The 18,364-nt window shown below is 46.2% G+C and overlaps 1 protein-coding gene across 1 annotated transcript; it reads right to left on the bottom strand.

The window, feature by feature from the left end:
• Positions 1-1,251: 1,251 nt before the first annotated feature.
• Positions 1,252-12,837, bottom strand: FUCA2 (alpha-L-fucosidase 2). The gene is made up of 7 exons (XM_068403986.1): positions 12,581-12,837; positions 9,307-9,494; positions 7,340-7,679; positions 6,516-6,726; positions 4,343-4,533; positions 3,032-3,140; positions 1,252-1,556 (listed from the first exon to the last, which is right to left on the bottom strand). The coding sequence occupies exons 1-7, from the start codon at positions 12,799-12,801 to the stop codon at positions 1,416-1,418; spliced, it is 1,401 nt and encodes a 466-aa protein (XP_068260087.1). The 5' UTR covers positions 12,802-12,837; the 3' UTR covers positions 1,252-1,415.
• Positions 12,838-18,364: the final 5,527 nt, after the last annotated feature.

Below are 18,364 nucleotides of genomic sequence, written 5' to 3'. Positions count from 1 at the left end.
GCAGTGTCGATCTGCTGGAGGGTAGGAAGGCCCTACAGAGGGATCGGGACAGGTTAGATAGATGGGCCGAGACCAACGGCATGAGGTTCAACAAGAACAAGTGCCGGGTCTTACACTTCAGCCACAACAACCCCATGCAGCGCTACAGGCTGGGGGAAGAGTGGTTAGAAAGCGGCCCGGTGGAAAGAGACCTGGGGGTGCTGATCGACAGCCAGCTAAACATGAGCCAGCAGTGTGCCCAGGTGGCCAAGAAGGCCAATGGCATCCTGGCCTCTATTAGGAATAGTGTAGCCAGCCGGTCTAGGGAAGTGATCGTCCCTCTCTACTCGGCACTGGTGAGGCCGCATCTTGAATACTGTGTCCAGTTCTGGGCCCCGCACTTCAAGAAAGATGTTGAGGTGTTGGAGCGAGTCCAGAGGAGGGCGACCAAGCTGGTGAAAGGTCTGGAGGGTCTGGCCTACGAGGAACGGCTGAGGGAGCTGGGGTTGTTTAGCCTGGAGAAGAGGAGGCTCAGAGGTGACCTTATTGCAGTCTACAACTACCTGAAGGGAGGCTGTAGTGAAGTGGGAGTTGGCCTCTTCTCCCGGGCAACTAGCGATAGGACAAGAGGGCACAGCCTCAGGCTTCGCCAGGGGAGGTTCAGGTTGGACATCAGGAAGAATTTCTTTACAGAAAGGGTTATTAGACATTGGAATGGGCTGCCCAGGGAGGTGGTGGAGTCACATCTCTGGATGTGTTTAAGAAAAGACTGGATATGGCACTTAGTGCCATGGTCTAGTTGACAGGGTGGTGTAGGGGCAGAGGTTGGACTCTATGATCCCTGAGGTCTCTTCCAACCTGGTTGATTCTGTGATTCTGTGATATGCATTGCCTCCATGCATTTGTCCCTTACAGGACTGTTCTTGCAGATATGTTACCCTACCAGCTGCCAGTTGTTGCACACAACTGCAAAAAAGTTTATTTTCTCTAAAACTGTCGGCTTTTACTGTAGAGTTTTGTGGAAGCTAGATTTCTGGCACTAACGAAGCTATACAACTGACTACTGTGCATTTGCTGTCTGAGCTATTGAACGCTGACTTAAGCTAGCTGTGTTCTTCCTGATGGCTTTAAAAAAATCTAGTGCCTGTTTTTCTCCCCCTTGTTCTTCACATAACTTGGCAAGAAACTGACTAAAAAAAGCAGAGAGGTCAAGGTAGATGCTCAGTTTTCAAACAAGTTCAAAGAAACAACTATCCATTGCTAGATTTCAGGTGAGGTTCATTCCATTACATGCTTTAATACCAGCCCACCATTCATAAAAAAGTGAAATTATTGATGTTTCTCAGTCAGGCATGTCAGAGTTAGAAAACCAGTGATCAAAAAAACAGGCAAAACATCAGCATTCCCTGCTCCCCAAGGCTCCAGCAGCGTATGGCTCAGTTTACGTCAGTCAGTTGCAAAGTCCAGCCCCACTGACAGGGCAACTGCTTAGGAGTTAAATGAGGTAGGGCTATTACAATTCCCTTTTCTCCCAGTGCAACCCATTTCAGCAGTTCCTTGTAGCCAGTCAGCTTCACCTGAGATAGATAGACAGAAACATACACTATAATTAGAACAGTGCCTTTTCAACGTGCATATAACTGCAAAATTGACAAAAGAAATGTTGTTCCATAGCTACTTTACTATCCAATTAGCCTTAAATGGCACTTACTTACCAACCAAATGAATGATAAAACAGTAATTGAAGGTAGTAGAAAAATACTTGCAAAGTAGATAGGTAAGTAATAAAGCTAGTGATGTTGGGTCTTGAGAAGTACTTAGGTCTGTAAAAGGGACATAAACCATTTTCAGAAGTATTTGGGATGGGATTTGGGTCTAAGCAGGGATCCAGGTACCACAGTACGCAGCTTTGTATCACCTATTTCTGAAATGCCTGTTTCCCATGGAGGAACTTGTAGTCTTGAGCGAGCAATGTTTCTTACAGAGTGCAGCCAGGCATCTCAGAACAAAGGTGACCTGAAGAACCTCTTCACTAAAAACACACAAATAGGTTTTACGGTGAGACTTAATGCCAGCTGGTGAAATGCTGAAAACAGTGGAGCAGCTTAAGGTAGCAGCTGAAGCCCAGTCTCTGCCCCTGAGAACATTACTCTCTTGTGCACATATGCCTCTACAAAATTCAAGCTGCATCTACATAATTTCTGAAATTACTCTTTCTTCCTTATCACAGAGCTGTCTTGGCACCAATTAGCTTCTTTTCATATGGAACTAGACCAGAAAAGACAATCCAGAACCACGCTACATTTCAGCAGCTAATGGGATAGCCGGTACATGAGACCAGGACAGAGCTAAGCCAAAGGGAGTCTCCACCTTAAATGCACAGTGTTGATACCAAGTCCTGAGCACCAGCTGTTCTGCTCTATAAAGCTGCTTCCACCTACTTGCTAGTGTAGGTGTGGCATCAGTGTCCTCAACTTCTGACCACCACTTGCTCTAAGACACACATCTAGGGTCACACCGACTTACTATTTAGCATCCCTGGGCAACAAAAACCTCTGTGTGGTTTCCCTTTGTGCAAGGCTTTGACTTGAAACTGCTGCACCATTACAGCAATTACAGTATCACCAAAGTCATAAGCATGGGTATTTATAACAAAAGGTCATGCTGAGTTAGTGTCTACACAGGAAACAGAAGGGGCAGCAGGTTTTTTCCCTGCTACTTGGCCTCTTTTTATCATCCTTAGTTTGCAAGCTAAAATATATCCCAGCAACAATTCAATCTGACTTTGTTTGTTGGAAAAGAAACATCCCACTGGGAGGACCATGACAAGGCGGTCCCAGGACAAAAACAAACATATTGCTGGGTCTCGTCCAACATACTCTGTCCTAAGAGCTCTGCATTCCCAAAGATGCCAGAAACTAAAATAAACACTGATAGAACACGACAAATCCTAGAGGTGGTTTCCTTCACAGTGTGTTCATTTCTTGCACTGTGTGTTAAAAGCCTCACTGTCCTAAAGGGGAAAGGGGTGTGTGGGGTATGCGTCTTTTACCTGTGTTTCTCCAGGCTTAGCCTGTGGTTCACCAAGTTCCAGAGTCCCAGAGACTGGCCAGCTAAGGAAGATAGCATTGACTTTGCCTTCTTTAGGGCTGAAAGTGTACCTAGTTGGAAACAGGGAACAGAAATGCATGTCAGTAGCGCTTTCAAGACTGGAAAAAGAGATTTGAAAAATCGGCATTAATTACATTTTCACACACATAACCATTTTTTCAAGCCACTTATGCCCTTTAATAAAGTACTGTTCCTTGAAAATATGTTCCAAGAAACTAGAGGTAATAGTCTATTAAAGAACTGAATTTAGAGGTTAACATCTGTAGCAACTGTAGCAAGCACCTAATAACTCACTGCTGCACAGCCATGTCAGAAGGAAGTACTTGCAGGGCAGAGGGAATCATTAACAGATAATTGTGGGTATTATTCAGAAAAATATGGTCATTCACATCTATACACAAACATACAGACATTCCACTAAAAAAAATTAACAAGGGTATGCGCATCAATAAAGATTCCACCTCACATAGCTAGTTTTTTAAAAATTTAATTTCAGCAGATGTTATCTACAGTACGTCCTTTGAAATCTTGTAGCATACACTTGAAACATTCCTCACTCCTTCCTTCACTTAGTTACAAATTTTTATTGCTCTTGGAAGTGGTTTTACTAAACAGCCAACAGTTCAGCATTTACATAGCCAAATCTGACTGGGAACAGGAGTAAAAAGGCCCAGTGAGGCAGAGAAGGGGGTCAAGACCAAAACCCTGATGGATCATTAAGGCTTTACAGCAGCTATGAGGCACAAAGGCAGAGGAGAGTCCAGAGACTGGATGAATTTAGTGACCAAACAATTGCTGTTATCTTCCCGTGCATTTTTACCTTAAAAAGAAATACAGAATATGCTAGACTGATATCTAGTTTCTTTCTCTCCCCTCTTTCTCTCTAAACAGTGACATCAAGTATTCCTTTGTACAGATAAACACTTCACAGCAGTTTTATATTTCTGAATTTTTTTTTTTATACTTTCTGTTCCCAGCTACACTAAGAAACACAAGATCACTAAGGAAATGCCTGCAACCTTCCCTTCAGCCTTGGCATCATCCCGAAACTACGTTCTCTGACACTCATCATCTACCTACAGTTTTATACACACTTTTATGTGCAGTTACTTAAACTGACAAAAGGGTTAATTTCTTCACAGCATACAAAGTAAGATGGTGATTTCTGAAGCATTAAATCATTAAGAATTTTAAAATTTCACATACACTGCTGCTGCCTTACGCAGCCTACACCTTGATTCAGCAGCCTTACCACACTTCGGGTGTGACTGTGTCGTTCTGTGCTCTCCATGGTTTCGTTCCATAGATGGCTTCTCCGTTGACTTCCAGCCAGGCACCCATCTGCCTCAGGCGTTCCTCAAATATAACAGCAATGCGACCATCGTGAGCGGGCCCGATATTCATCAGGAGATTTCCTCCACAAGATACTGTTTCTACAAGTTGCTGTAATGTTTTTCAACACACACACAGAGCATATGGTTACAACTAATTAAATCATATATTTGAAGTTCTTTCTAAAGCCAGGCACACTGCTTCAAAACAATGAACTGAACAAGTTTTGTTACTGCTGTATGTTTAGACTTTTGGGGTCATCCTAACGGTCAATATGGGGTCAATGGGGTGTGGTTAGCAGGTCAAGAGAGGTTCTCCTCCCCCTCTACTCTGCCCTGGTGAGGCCGCATCTGGAATATTGTGTCCAGTTCTATGCCCCTCAGTTCAAGAAGGACAGGGAACTGCTAGAGAGAGTCCAGCGCAGAGCCACGAAGATGATTAAGGGGGTGGAACATCTCCCTTATGAGGAGAGGCTGAGGGAGCTGGGTCTCTCTAGCTTGGAGAAGAGGAGACTGAGGGGTGACCTCATTAATGTTTCTAAATATGTAAAGGGCAAGTGTCATGAGGATGGAGCCAGGCTCTTCTCAGTGACACCCACTGACAGGACAAGGGGCAACGGGTGCAAGTTGGAACACAGGAGGTTCCACATAAATATGAGGAAAAACTTCTTTACAGTGAGGGTAACTGAACACTGGAACAGGCTGCCCAGAGAGGTTGTGGAGTCTCCTTCTCTGGAGACATTCAAAACCCGCCTGGACACGTTCCTGTGTGATATGATCTAGGCAATCCTGCTCCGGCAGGGGGCTTGGACTAGATGATCTTTCGAGGTCCCTTCCAATCCCTAACATTCTGTGATTCTGTGAATACAAAATTTAAGCTCTCATGAACCAAAGTTCTGCTGTCAATTCCTATGGCAGAAAACAGCTCAAAATACATTTGTGCACCAGTACTTCTGACTGCATCTACATTAGAATCACATCCTACAAGTTTTTAACATTTCAACTTCTGCAGGAATTTCATGAGGGTTTTACCGATAGAACAGATAGGAGATGATTTCTCTACATGACAGGAGAATAAGGCTAATAGATGCCAATTCCTTTTTACTGAAGCTGAGAGAAGCAACTTCTTCCTCTGTTTGATGTTCTCCCTGTTTTACAGAGACATCTGTAAAACACTAGGAAGCCTTCTAGAGAGTTCATAAATAATTTGTGTTCACATCCACACTGCCCTCCAGAGATCACGGACCGAGATGCACAAGTCTGAGGAATAGACAGCTGGAGACAAGCTACTGAATGAATTAAAGCCTTCTGCCTCTGCAAAGAGGTTACTTCAATTTGAAATTATCTTTTGCAAGGATAGTACTAAGATTTGGATTAAGCAATAACAAACAATCTTCCCCTCACTAGCTGAATTTGGCAATTAAATGCGTTGTATCTGAAAGACAAGCCTTCCTTTCATTCACTTTTCCTGAGCTCTTTTTAATGCCTTCGACTAGCAAAGGTAATCAATGTTCTTCTATTAACACAGGCTACCTGCATCTGCTGGTGTTTATCTGTATGTCTGTAATAGGCATGCTGGGTTTTTTTCTTTAAATGAAGTGGGATGAAAGGAAAGTTTCTCGCTACAAGGTAAAAAGACTATTAAGAGTTATAAACTGTTTCTAGATAGAAGGGGGAAAAGATGTAGCCTTCAATCAGGAGTTCCTAAACAGGAACTGTAAAACTGCAACTGTTTGCTTCTCATCAACTTAGAGGTGCAGTTACTAGAAAAACTTAGTAGAAAAGGTAATTATGAGTCTATCCAGATCAGTCTTTGGCCAGTTACAGGGGAAACAGCTTCCAAGAAACTGGCTGAATTGTTACTAGATAATTTTTCTTAGTAATTTCTATAAAATTAATAAGAATTACATGGATAGTCCATCCTGCCAGTGTTAGGCTGCAAATGAACAAAATTATTTATTATTTCATCGATTCATTATTCAATTAAAATAATATTTTTAATAAAAAATAGATACATAATTGAAATGTTATATAGCATAATACAATAAGCAGGAGGGAGAATACGTTGCAGGCAACTCCTTTGTCCCACTGTACCTTCACCAAGTCCTCGATTGTGAGGTAATCGTCAAGCTGTGCATTCCTCCTGTACCCCCACGACCTCTTGTCAATAGTCATACAGTTCTCCCACTTGTGAGGCAGGAGGTGTCCAGGGTTATACCGGTCACTACAGGTGTAGAAGCCGCCATGCGTACAGATGCTGCCAACTCCCCAGCGGTCATTGGTCACAACTGTGTCCCGGACTGGACTGGAAACAGAGAAATTTTATTATTTTTGTTCTAGAAAACACAGTCACAGCCAGTGCAATCCCTTCCCACACACACCCCTCCCTGAAACTAACATTTAGGATGACTTCTGTACTATTTGTTTATTACAATTAGATTAAGTGCAATTTCAGGAATCCTATTCTCATCCTTTGCTAGTAAAAGGTCCAGACCGGCATTTCTTAGGGAAATACGCTCCACTTCCACAGGAGGTCTGCCAGACATCAGCCTGAGCTTTACCTCCACTGCCAGATGTTCAGTCTGTGATGACAACAGCGTACCCATATTCTCAAATTATCCTGCTATCCCATTCGTCTGTGCAGTAGACAATACTTAGGGAAGAATATGATTACGTATAATAGCCAATACCACCTTAACTGATTAATTTGCAAACGTGGTTAAAAAATACGAAACAGCCTTTTTCTAAAGCAAGCTTTGAAGTTCTAGAGAAGACCTGAATCCTGTATTTCAGGAAAATTAATATTTAGTTAAGTTCTCATAAGTAGAGGTAACAGGTTCCACAAAATATAGAGAAAATGAGAGAAACTAGACAGAGCAGAATTTCAGATAAGGAGCTAAACCAGCATCATTATGTACCTGTCATTATAGAGCCAAGCCAAGAAACCAGTGCTGTTCCAGTAAGTATCTGGTGCGTTTCCATTCCCATCAGACCAAATTATTTCTGGTTGGTACTTGGTCACAATTTCATAGAGTTCTGGTAATGATTTACTGGTTGGAAACTTTCTTGTCTTAAAGACGTTGGTGGCATCCTCAAGGAAGAGAGGGTTAAACCATTCGAACAGGGAATGATATAACCCAAAATGCAAGTCGGTCCTGTTTCTAACAGACGTTGCCAGTTCAGCCACAAGATCGCGTTTCGGTCCCACATCAACAGCATTCCAGTTCCAAGAATATTTGGAACCCCACAAAGTAAAGCCTGAAGACAGAAAAATCAAAGGATTAGAAAGGGAAGCATAAGAGGGGAAGTTATAGTTCCTCTTTCTGGAAAGTAGTTTGCATGTGTGTTGCAAAAAATAAATATAAAATAATAAAAATCATATACGTAATAATATTGTTATAACGGTATTAAGTATGCCTATAATCTGTTCGTGCACGATGATAGTAGTCATAACATCAGAATACCGTGCCAGATACATTTATGTATTTTTTTATACATACACATATGCATTTATATTTTCCTGTTCTGTACTGTTCAGGATAATTATTCCTTCTCCTTAATTATTCACTCAATTCTTATGTCCCAATTAAATTAACCAAAAATACAGCAACTTTCGAGGCATCTATATTTTCACTGAATGTATCAAGCGTGAACTGCGAATACACATTCAACAACTGGAATATAAAATGCTTCCTCAGCTGCAGAATGCAGAAGCTTTTATTTGCATTCAAAGGTTATTCTCCTCCCTTCTGTTTACATCTTATGCAAATGTTCACTTTTAATTTTTCTTGACATTTGTTAACAGCTCAATCAACTACTGGGTACATGTATATAAGCAGAGTGCAAAAACTCCTGAAACAGCTTTTAAAATACCAGCATTAAATATCAGGAGGGATTTCACGTTTCAGACATCCAGCAATCCAGCACAAGCACTTACAAGTACTACTGAACTGCAGACTTAGACCACTCAGCTCCACTCTCACCTCCAAACTGCTTTATACTCATTGCCTAATAAATCTTGCAATATTTTTGTGAAATGGATACATGTCATTGTATCGACTAGACAAACAAGCTAAAAATTCATGCCCAAGGCTACAGGACAGACTAAATGAATCACGGTTCTTTTGAAGTCACTGGGAATTACACCATGGGCACCATCAAGATCAAGATTTTACGTGTGTCAGAGCCGAGGTTAAAATTCAGAAGTTACAAGCTGCCAGTCTTGAACCTACATCTCCCCAAAGACCAACAACATTCACTAGATGTACTGTCATATTGCATCTTAGTACTTTATACTTTCTTTGCTACCATATTTCCTTCCAACCACTTTCTTTTTCTTTACTTTTCTCTGCAAAGCATCTTACAGTGCCAAAAATCAATCACGCCTGTAAAGTTACAGACCTAGTTCAAGGTTTTGGCTTCTGTGCACTGCATCAGGACATTAACTCCTGGAACATACTTCTAAATTTCTTTGAGAAACTTACAGAGATCATTAACTGCCTGTACACCGTAGCTCTCTGTATGTTAAACGGTGCAGAATTCACTTTTGTGGTTCCTTGATAAAAAGTAAACTATGGTTACTGCAGGAAGCTCAGCTGCCCCTACTGCTTCAGCCTGGCTTACCTACAGCAAGAGAACAATGGCACTAGAACAACAGAACAATCTATTTTTCCTCCTGCACAAGCTTCATGGCCATAGCTCTTGTGTAAGAGTCAGGAAAAAGCACACACATTTCTTGGGTGGTTTGTCTCCTCTTTGGCTGAGTTGGGGCAGGTAAGGCAGCCTGGCTTTCTCTGTCACTCTCAGCAGGCAGGAAAGTCACCTGGATTTTTCTTCTCTTGACAGAAATGTAACAATTACTAATATTCACAAACTTTCCACTTACCTTCATGATGTTTTGAAGTTAAGACAACATATTTTGCACCTGAAGCCTTCAGAACATCTGCCCACTGGTTAGGATCAAAGAATTCTGCTGTAAACAGTGGCCCAAAATCTTCATAACTGAAACCAGGTGGGTAATTTGCCTCCATAAATTTCACATAGGGCTCTCGCTTTTCCTTCTGCCAGTACCACCTACAAAATATAGAGCAAAACATGTCTGCTGCTGTATTTTTAGACAAAGAAAAGAGAATTGAAATCATCAGCTCCTATTTGCTTTCACACTGAGAGGCACATGTACTAGGTACATGACACTAGCAATTAGACAAAATTGCTTCAGAACAGTATTAATTATCAAAGATTTCCTTTTCTCTGTCCTCTCCCCATGCTCTACATCTTTCAAGTACTCCCCTTTGGAAGGGTCCCCAGATTTCATTTGGAGGAATGAAACAAAGCAGCTACACTTTGAGAATGGAAAAACGGTAGTCTTGTTCAGTACCCAAATCCCAGAACCACACCAGAGGGCACAGGTAGACAGTCCACATAAGGAGCTCAGGTAGCACAAGGATTGGACTTCTTCTGGACTAACATGACTCACCCTCCCCAAGTCTCATACATCAGCCATCAGGCATCTCTGCTCTGCCCCCCACACTGCAACTCCTGCAACCCACAAACATGTGGGCCAGCAGCTTTACCTCTCTGCTGGTCCAGAGTCCTCTATGCCTTATGACCTGATGTGTGAGCGGATGCCCACAGTCCCAGAGCAGGAGAGAGCTGTGACTGCAGTGCACTGCAGCCACTGCACATGTGAGGCTCTGAAGCAAAGGCACCTGACTAGAAGGCATATCCTCCAACAACAACCTGCCTCTGCAAGAACCCCACACACTTACAAATGCACCTCCGTCACAGGCTCTAGCATGCAGACACACATCTACCTCAGTCCACTGGACCAGTGCACACGGATTTAGGAACTAGGAGGAAAAATAAGTTGATCTCTTTTTGCATCCCACCTAGCAAAGACAGGGACAGTTTTTATCTTGTGCTTCCCCATCACAGTGACCACTATCATCACTATTCCAACCGGTCTAGTCCACAGCAAGGCTTGGAGCTCCGCTCTGTGGTCTGAGGGTGGTCTCTCACCCTCACCATGGGCAGAGATCATAAATCACCAATAGAGCACTATTTATTTTCAACCTGCTCCATCCCTCCCCTAACCTAGCAATGAAAGAGTCCTTACTGCATAAGCAGCCTTATTGCTGGAGACCTTCTAACAACAACGTATGTTGTGACTGCTAATTGTTACAGGAAAAGGGTCCAAAAGCATTCACCTTTCCATGAATGAAGACAAGCAGCAAAAATTCTGTCTGCAAATTTAGACATAAATGAAAACAAATTGAAAGTGGAGGAATAAAACAGGCCAGAATCTGAATGTTTGAAATGTGCTTCTCTCTCCTGTCCTGAGCTGGACTCTGACCTCAGTTCTTAAGACCACAGTAACCTACGGATATTGTTGTAACCTTCCCAAACAGACTTCAGCATAAACAAACACGATCTCTGGCAGCCAACAGGGAAAAATCTAGAAGAGAGAGGCTGAGACAGCCTTCCTTATTGAAAGAGCCTGGGAAAAAAATGCAACAACTCTTGATTTTAAAGTATGTAATTGCATAAAGAAACAGGTGACATCCTTGCTTCTCTCCCTCTGTCACACGGTTTGCTGACATGAGCAACTTCTACTCTGACATGATTAGACTCTAGAAACATCCTGACCAAGGCTGTGCAGCTCTGAGGGAAGGGCGATGAGCTGGGTGATATCAGAGTTTATGACCTTCCATTTGAAGCTGCTAACACAGGGACCTCAAATCATCTGACTGCACACGCTGCCAGAAGGCCCTGAAGCAGCTTCACACCCACACGTGCCCAAGGATGGGAGGCTACAGGAATATAAAAACCAACTTCATCAACTACATTAGAGTGTTTTGGGGTCTTTTTATAAAAACAACAAAAAATAAATGCTTGATCCTGAATCTGTGCACCACTATCAGAACACCTCTGAGTAAGGCTTGAAGCCAAAGCTAGCTTCCCCCTCTCCAGGAAGTAATTTATTAGTAAACAGAGTCCACATTAATAAACTGCTGAAACCCTTGAACATAACTCTGAAAAGAACAGATCAAATATTGTCAGAAAACAGCAGTTTGTATCTACAGTGGTTTGTTTTACAAATATTGCATTTAAGGTTTACCATAGCTCTGCCACAGAGCTGCTGTTACCTTCATATTATAAATCATAACGTGACTCACTTTAAGTCACACAGGAAGTATCTGACAGAGCATGGAAAGAAGATAGCAAAAAAATGCTTACAGCCAAAGGGCCTGAACCAGTGAACACTCAAAACCCAAAGGTTTTATTCGGCCTTTGAATTATTTGAAGGATCAGTGCTTTATGTTTTCTTAAGTGGAAAGTGCTCTTTAATAAAAATAATAATAAAAAAGAAGAAAACCATCAAGAGCACAAAACACGCGCAAGAAAACTGCAGGCTGTTTTCCAAGCAAGGGCAGCGATGGAGGGTGCGATGGACTCCTGCATGCCCCACAGACAGTGCCACAGCGCTCCAGCCAGAGCTGTGCAAGGCTTCTCCGGAGGCTGGGAGGCCCCTAATGCCCATCCCCACAGGGCCTGGGAGAGCCCCTTCGTCCATCCCTTCATCAGTGTCCTGGAGAGCTCTCCCTGTGTCACTCAACCAACCGCCTCTTTCACCAACGCTGTGCAAAGCACATCTTTCAGCTCTACAAGCCCTCTGCTTAATTTGGTTAACGTCAGCCAACATATTCAAGTTTTAGGGCTGGGCAGACAGATGGTCAGACACACACGAAGCACATCAAACTCCGCTTCCTTCGTAAACGGCGCCATAAAGTCCGTGGTCGCATTGACTGGCCTCGAGTGGGACTGCACCGCTGCCCACACGCCTCAGCTCCAGGGTCAGTCTGCAGAGGGGCTTTAAACCTAACCATCACCTTCGGGGGGACACCAAACCCAACCCAACCCAACCCAACCCCGCCTGCCCTAACAGCTGCTCCCCAAGCAAACCCTCAGATCCCTGGTACGACCCACCCGCAGCAGCTGCTTCGGTGAGACCCTCCCAGCTGCCCCACGGCAGCCGCGCTCAGGGCTGCCGGGGCCTGAGGGGGCTGCGGGGCGCCGCCGCCGCCGCCGGGGAGGCCCGCGGGCCGGGCAGGCCGCTGCGGCCGGCGGGGCAGGGGCCAGGGCCAGGCCGGGGAGCTCACCAGAACCACTCGCTGCCGAAGCTGGGCACCGAGAACACGCCCCAGTGGATGAAGACGCCAAACTTCGCTTCGTCAAACCAGGCGGGCAGCGGCCGGGCGTCCAGCGAGCTCCAGGTGGGCTCGTAGCGGGGCTGTCCGCCGCCGCCCGGCGGCCGCGCCGGCAGGAGCCCGGGTAGTCCCAGCAGCAGCAGCAGCGCGGCGCAGCCGGGCGGGCCCGACATGGCGGCGGGGAGGAGGCTCCTCACGGCGGAGGTCGCGGCGCTGCGAGGCCGCGCCGGGGCATGCCGCCGGCGAGGGGGTGGGGGGCACGGGCGGGGCGGGCCGGGGCGCAAGGCGGGGGCGGGCTGTCCCCGCCCCGCCGGAGCCCGCAGCCCGCCGGCCGAAAGGGAGCCTGTCTCTGCCGCCTGCAGGTGAAGGGCCGGCTCAGCCCCTGCCAAGGCTCAGCCCCGCAGCCTTTCCCGCCTCTGTGTGGAGAAGCGCGCCGGGCGTCGGGGGTCTCATCCCCGTCGGTGTGGTTTTATCTGGCTGCTCCATCACAAAGTGTCACCTGGATTTTAAGGATTTGAAAATGAAGTAACCGACTTCTGCCTCGGCCATCGTCCCACCGTGCTCCTCCTGCCTCTGACGGCCCCAGGCCCAGACCGCAGCGGCCTCGGCCCTGCGTGGTTCCTTACTGCCCTCCTCCCCGGGGAGAGCACTGGCCGCTCTCCTTCAGTGCCTGCCTGAAACCTGCCCGCCGGGGTCTGCGGGATCTGCAGCCTGATCCAGGGCTGAGTCTGGGATCTGCAGCCAAGGTCTGCTTCAGACGTGGCCCCAGCGGCCTGCTGGTGTTGCCCTTCCCGCCTGCTTCCAGCCACAAACTCGGCGTCCCTTCCCGAGAAGGACAGGCTCTGCAGCTCCTTCCAGCCCTCCGGTACATGATGGCTTCCAAGGTAGAGAGGTGCCGCAAAGCCCATCAAGGAGGTATTTCCTTGACTGTTATAATGGTTTCAGAGGAAGCCTGTGCTGAAGCTGCCTCGCTTCAGTAGGTGACACTGCATATATGCTGCGGATCATGGGTGGCAGGCACATACAGATGAATCCTCCAGCATCTTGGTAGCCCGTGCTGGTGCTTCTCCCATCTTTCCCGATGCCCAAACCACATATTTTTGCATCAGACCCTAGCGGCCATAGGACAGCCTTTGTGAAATAACTTGGTTTAATCAGCAAATATTAACTTTCCAAAATCATCACCACAAATGGAAATTTCTTTGGCAATCTCATCAGAACAGTTAAAAATGAATGAGCAGGCAACAGAATTAATCTCTCTCCACCTGGGAAGGATGTATACTTTACTGCTGTTCTATGGAAACAGAACTTAAGTTTCCAGAGCCATTAACCACAGCTGTTACATTTCATCCAGAAATACCTAGAGGGCTGTGAAAATGGGAAGTACATGATTTTTTAATATTTTCATTTCTGTACCTTGATGTGTGTATTAAGTTACAGCCCGATAAAAAACATTGTGACTTCCATGGTGTCACTCTTTCTGACCAACTGTTCACATTACTCTGATTTACAAGAGCACTTTGATATCACAATAGAAGCCTCCTCATATCTCTTTTACATTCAATGTTGACCTACTTTCTCTGTGTCTTCTTTTACCTTCACCTCTTTAGATATCACTTTGCTACTCAAAAGGAATCCTTAAATGCCTTTGACCTCTTGCTACGGTATCTTTTCTAGTTTGTCTTTGGATTTCTTCATATTCTCCTTTTCTTTTTGATTACACCAAAGGACTGCAGACACCAAGCAGCTCCTTAGTGCGGGAATTTTGAAGTAGACTCTCTGTACAGCACGCCAAAGTTACAACTGCTCTGTGCCTCAAAATGCTTTGAAGGAAAAATGATTTTAAAAAAGCTCAGGGGTCTCATCCAAAGCCCACCGACATCAGTGACCTGCCATGGACTTTGGTGAGATTTGGAGTAGGAACTGTGTATTTCAATAGTGAACTGATCACAAAAAAAAAGAAAAAGAAAAAAAAAGAAGCAGAAAACAGTAAATAGCAGCCATGAGTACACTTCTGATTAAGGCGTAACCAGGTTCAGAAAATGTCACCAGCCCACACAGGCACAGCTACTGAAATCTCCAGTGAGGGAAAAGGTCTTCAGTGTCACATCTGTAATGATGCAAGGTGCAAAGGGTAAATAATAAAAATAGTACCTTGCGAGACCTTGTGAATAACGCAAGGCCAGTGTCTGTGACTGCAGGAAGCCCTCTAAAGCTGGGCACAGCGTGCATGCCTGCACAACGCTGGAGCCATCAGGCCCCCGCAGGAAGGTCTGTAAGTATGGAGCTCACTGCTGCTGCACCAGGGGAGGAGAAGCCCCTACCTCTGGCTCTGCCAGCACAGTCCTGCTGGGAAAGCTCTGCGCAGCTGGGGAAGGAGCAGGCTGGCCTGTCAGTGGAGGGAAGAGGCGGAGGAAGTAATGAAGGCAATTCCCTGAGAGATGCTGAGCAGAGAAGACCTTTTGACCTGACTAATGGCTGACATACGAGACTGGTGCTGGATCAATTGCTTGGACAAAGGCGAAGGGTGCCTGAGCCGTATGGCTGTGGGAAGAGCGCAAAACCACCGCACCCGGGGAGCTGCATGGGGCTTGGCGTTGAGAGGGGGGCACTTGGTTGCTTGGTGGAGAGCAGAGGCCGGGAACTGAATTTCACAGGGACACGTTTCAGACTTGGTAGGCTTTGATTCCAGCCCGAGGAGCGGTAGTTGCTAAAATGTTTTCATACAGATTGAATGGGACTTTCATATTTGATAACGGGCACAAACTGAAACATGGGAAGTTCCATCTCAACATGAGGAAAAACTTCTTTACTTTGAGGGTGACAGAGCACTGGAACAGACTGCCCAGGGAGGATGGGGAGTCTCCTTCTCTGGAGATATTCAAAACCCGCCTGGACACGACTCTGTGCAATGTGCTCTAGGTGAACCTGCTTTGGCAGGGGGTTGGACTAGATGATCTCCAGAGGTCCCTTCCAACCCAAACCATTCTGTGATTATGTGATTCTGTGATAGCTAGATAACATGGCAGTGGCTGCCTTAAAAATACAGGGCGAAGTCCTGCCTATCATCTTTGCTGTTGTGCCAGTGGCTTCAGGGCAGCAAGGATTTAATTCAAGGCAGAACATAAAATGACTTGTCTGTAAAAAGCAGTGAAGCCACTAATTATCCTTTTAAAGATGAATCGTGTCCTAAAAGCATGTCTGTAAAACGAACACCAGAAAATGAAACCGCGGGGCTTGATTTTGCTTTTGCCAGAGCTGGTGTGACTCCCACTTCGGATCTGAGAGGCAGGAGTACCTTCCTCCCAAAACGTTGAGTCACACCGTAGTAAAATTGGTTATGAAAAGCCTCTTGCCTGCAACCCAAACCTTAAGAAAGACGAAGGGGAAGGGGGGGGGGGGCAGGAGATTTGACTCATCGCCTTCCCCGTTCGGCTACAGGGGTGCGATGCCTTGTGCAACCTCACGGTTTTGCGGGGGGGGGAGGAGGGAGGGCTCCCTGTTACACAAAACAGAAGTGGTGGTCTGGGTTGCTCGGCTCTTTTTTAACTGATTCTCCCTTTTTTTTTTTCCTAAGAGTTGAAAATGACGAGAGCGGGGAGCACGAAGACACCCCGGGGCGGGGGGGGGGGGGGCCCCTCCCCCCCCCCCCCCCCCCCCCCCGCTTTGCTTCGCCTCTGTGCAAACACAAAATTTTGGCTCCGACAGACCCAAAATCCCCGCCGCCGTCCCAGCGGGGCGGTCGGAGGGGAGGGGCGGCTCTTCCTCTGCAAACTTCGCCTTTCCCCTCCCTCGCCGCCTCTTTCCCTCTTCACTCCTCCCTGCCCTTCTCGGCTCCCCCGAAGGCGATGGCTGAGAGGCCGGGGAGCACCGGGGGAGCACCGCCACCCGCCTGGTTCTTACCCGGTCCCCGCGGCCGCTCCCAAAGCGACATCTCCTCCTTCTCCTCCTCCCGGAGAACCTGCCTGCTCCGATCCAACGTGGGCGGCTCAGGTAAGGGGAAGGGAGGGTCCGGTCCTTGTATCCGAGCCTCCCCAGCCCAGCTGAACTGGGGAATTTGGGAAAAGACATCTTCCTCCACGCCCTGCCCTACCCTCCCAGACCTGGGACTGTCTTGTCTCTGTGGCCGAAGTGTGGGTCCCTGGTTTACAGGGTGCTTGATCTACCCCTCGAGATGATGTTCGTCAAGTTCCCAGCTTTTCATACTTGTGTTTTCAGGTTTAAATGAACCCCCGTAAACGAACAAGATGAGGTTTATCATGTTCCTGGCTGTTCATACCCGTGTTTTCAGGTTTAAGTGAACCCCAGGAAAGTCGTGGGTACCTACCAATTCGCCAAAGTATCTCTGTCTGCAAGGGCAGAAAAGCCCCAGGCTTCAGGGTGTATTGTGGGAACATAAAAACTCCTTGTCTTGCCGCTTCACACATGATGCTTCAATTGCGTGTTAGAATTTTACCTCTTGCACTTGTATCTCCTTCAGGTTTTTCATTAACAGGTGAGGCAAAAAATATATCTAAGTCAGTATCCCACCATCCTCCTTCAGGAGGTAACCACTGCAAGTGCACAGGGGATGATTTGGGGGTGGAAGCTGGCCCTCTGGGACAGATTAGGCTTCCTGCAGGGTTCGGAGTAACTTTGCTGTGTAAAATGAGAGGAAGTGAGGGTCCTAGTTTACAGTGCAGATACTTGAAAGTGGCCAAAGTAAAACAAATACATACTCAGTTGGGCTATTCTTTACTCAGGCTGTTTCCTGAGGTCGGGTATTAAGGAAAATGAAATTCTGGTCTCCACATTGCTGAGCACATTTTGAAAATGTGTGCTCACCTGGTTGCAAATCGGCCCTGCTCTATTGACTAAAACAAGATTGTAGGCACATACGTCCCTGGCAGTATAGGTATTTTGGATACACTCGTACACTCTACTGCACAGAGGTACCTGTGAGCCACAATGCCATCATGGAAGCTCCAGAGCACACTGAGGTACCTCCTCTGCTGCAGCACAAGTAGTACAGCACAGTGCGTGGTCGGGTCTGCAATGGACCACAATGTCCTCTTATTGTTCCTCAGGGAGTGTTAAGATGATGCAGACTGTTTGCTTGGGGAAGCTCAAATATACAGCTCTGCCTGCCTGATGAGGAGAGAGGGAGTGAAAACTTGCTTAGTCACATAGGACCAAGTAGATTCAGCTTGTGGGGCCAGAGGCTGCAAGCAAAACCAGCTCTACGTGCCATTTTCTGCATCACTTTCTGCTCTACCTTTTTCCGTGTCTACTTAAAAGTTATGTTGAAGGACATTTGGGACAGGGAGGAGGAAGGAGGTTCCAGTGGTTTGTCCAAATCAGAAAGGACTGCTTTTAGCTGTAAGGTGTATTTCTGCAGCGTCTGGAAGAGTGCTGCATGAACAACACCCTAGGACTTGATGTGTACACAAGATGCCTTAACCTGGATGCAGAGGGATCACCACAGAAGTTGACAAGATTGAGACTATGTCAATGTTAGACTATGTTGGTTGTTAGCTTAACTACAAAGACTACTAACAATGAGCTGGGTTCATTACAAGAGACTGACAAATCCAGTGGAGGTAAAATGATGGTGTTTTCAAAGATGTGTTGTTATTTGTAGCTTCTTACACAAAAAAAATAGGCCTCCCTGTTGCCCTACTTGATTTTTTTTCTTTTAATTTTGAGGACGTGCTTCCTGCCAGCAAGCGACAAGAGTTGCTTTCTCTGGTTTTTATT

Source organism: Nyctibius grandis, chromosome 1, assembly GCF_013368605.1.
Source record: "Nyctibius grandis isolate bNycGra1 chromosome 1, bNycGra1.pri, whole genome shotgun sequence".
Classification (NCBI taxonomy): domain Eukaryota; kingdom Metazoa; phylum Chordata; class Aves; order Nyctibiiformes; family Nyctibiidae; genus Nyctibius; species Nyctibius grandis.
The sequence above is the reverse complement of the archived record's forward strand: the minus strand, read 5'-3'. Positions and strand labels throughout refer to the sequence as shown.

What these genes read in the sequence shown, in the direction of transcription:
- FUCA2 (XM_068403986.1), bottom strand. Translation starts at nt 12,801, where the DNA reads ATGTCGGGCCCGCCCGGCTGCGCCGCGCTGCTGCTGCTGCTGGGACTA. An exon ending in TTCGGCAGCGAGTGGTTCTG is followed by an intron (nt 9,495 to 12,580) that starts GTGAGCTCCCCG and finishes TATATTTTGTAG; the next exon opens with GTGGTACTGGCAGAAGGAAA. An exon ending in ACAGTCACACCCGAAGTGTG is followed by an intron (nt 3,141 to 4,342) that starts GTAAGGCTGCTG and finishes GTTTCCAACTAG; the next exon opens with GTACACTTTCAGCCCTAAAG.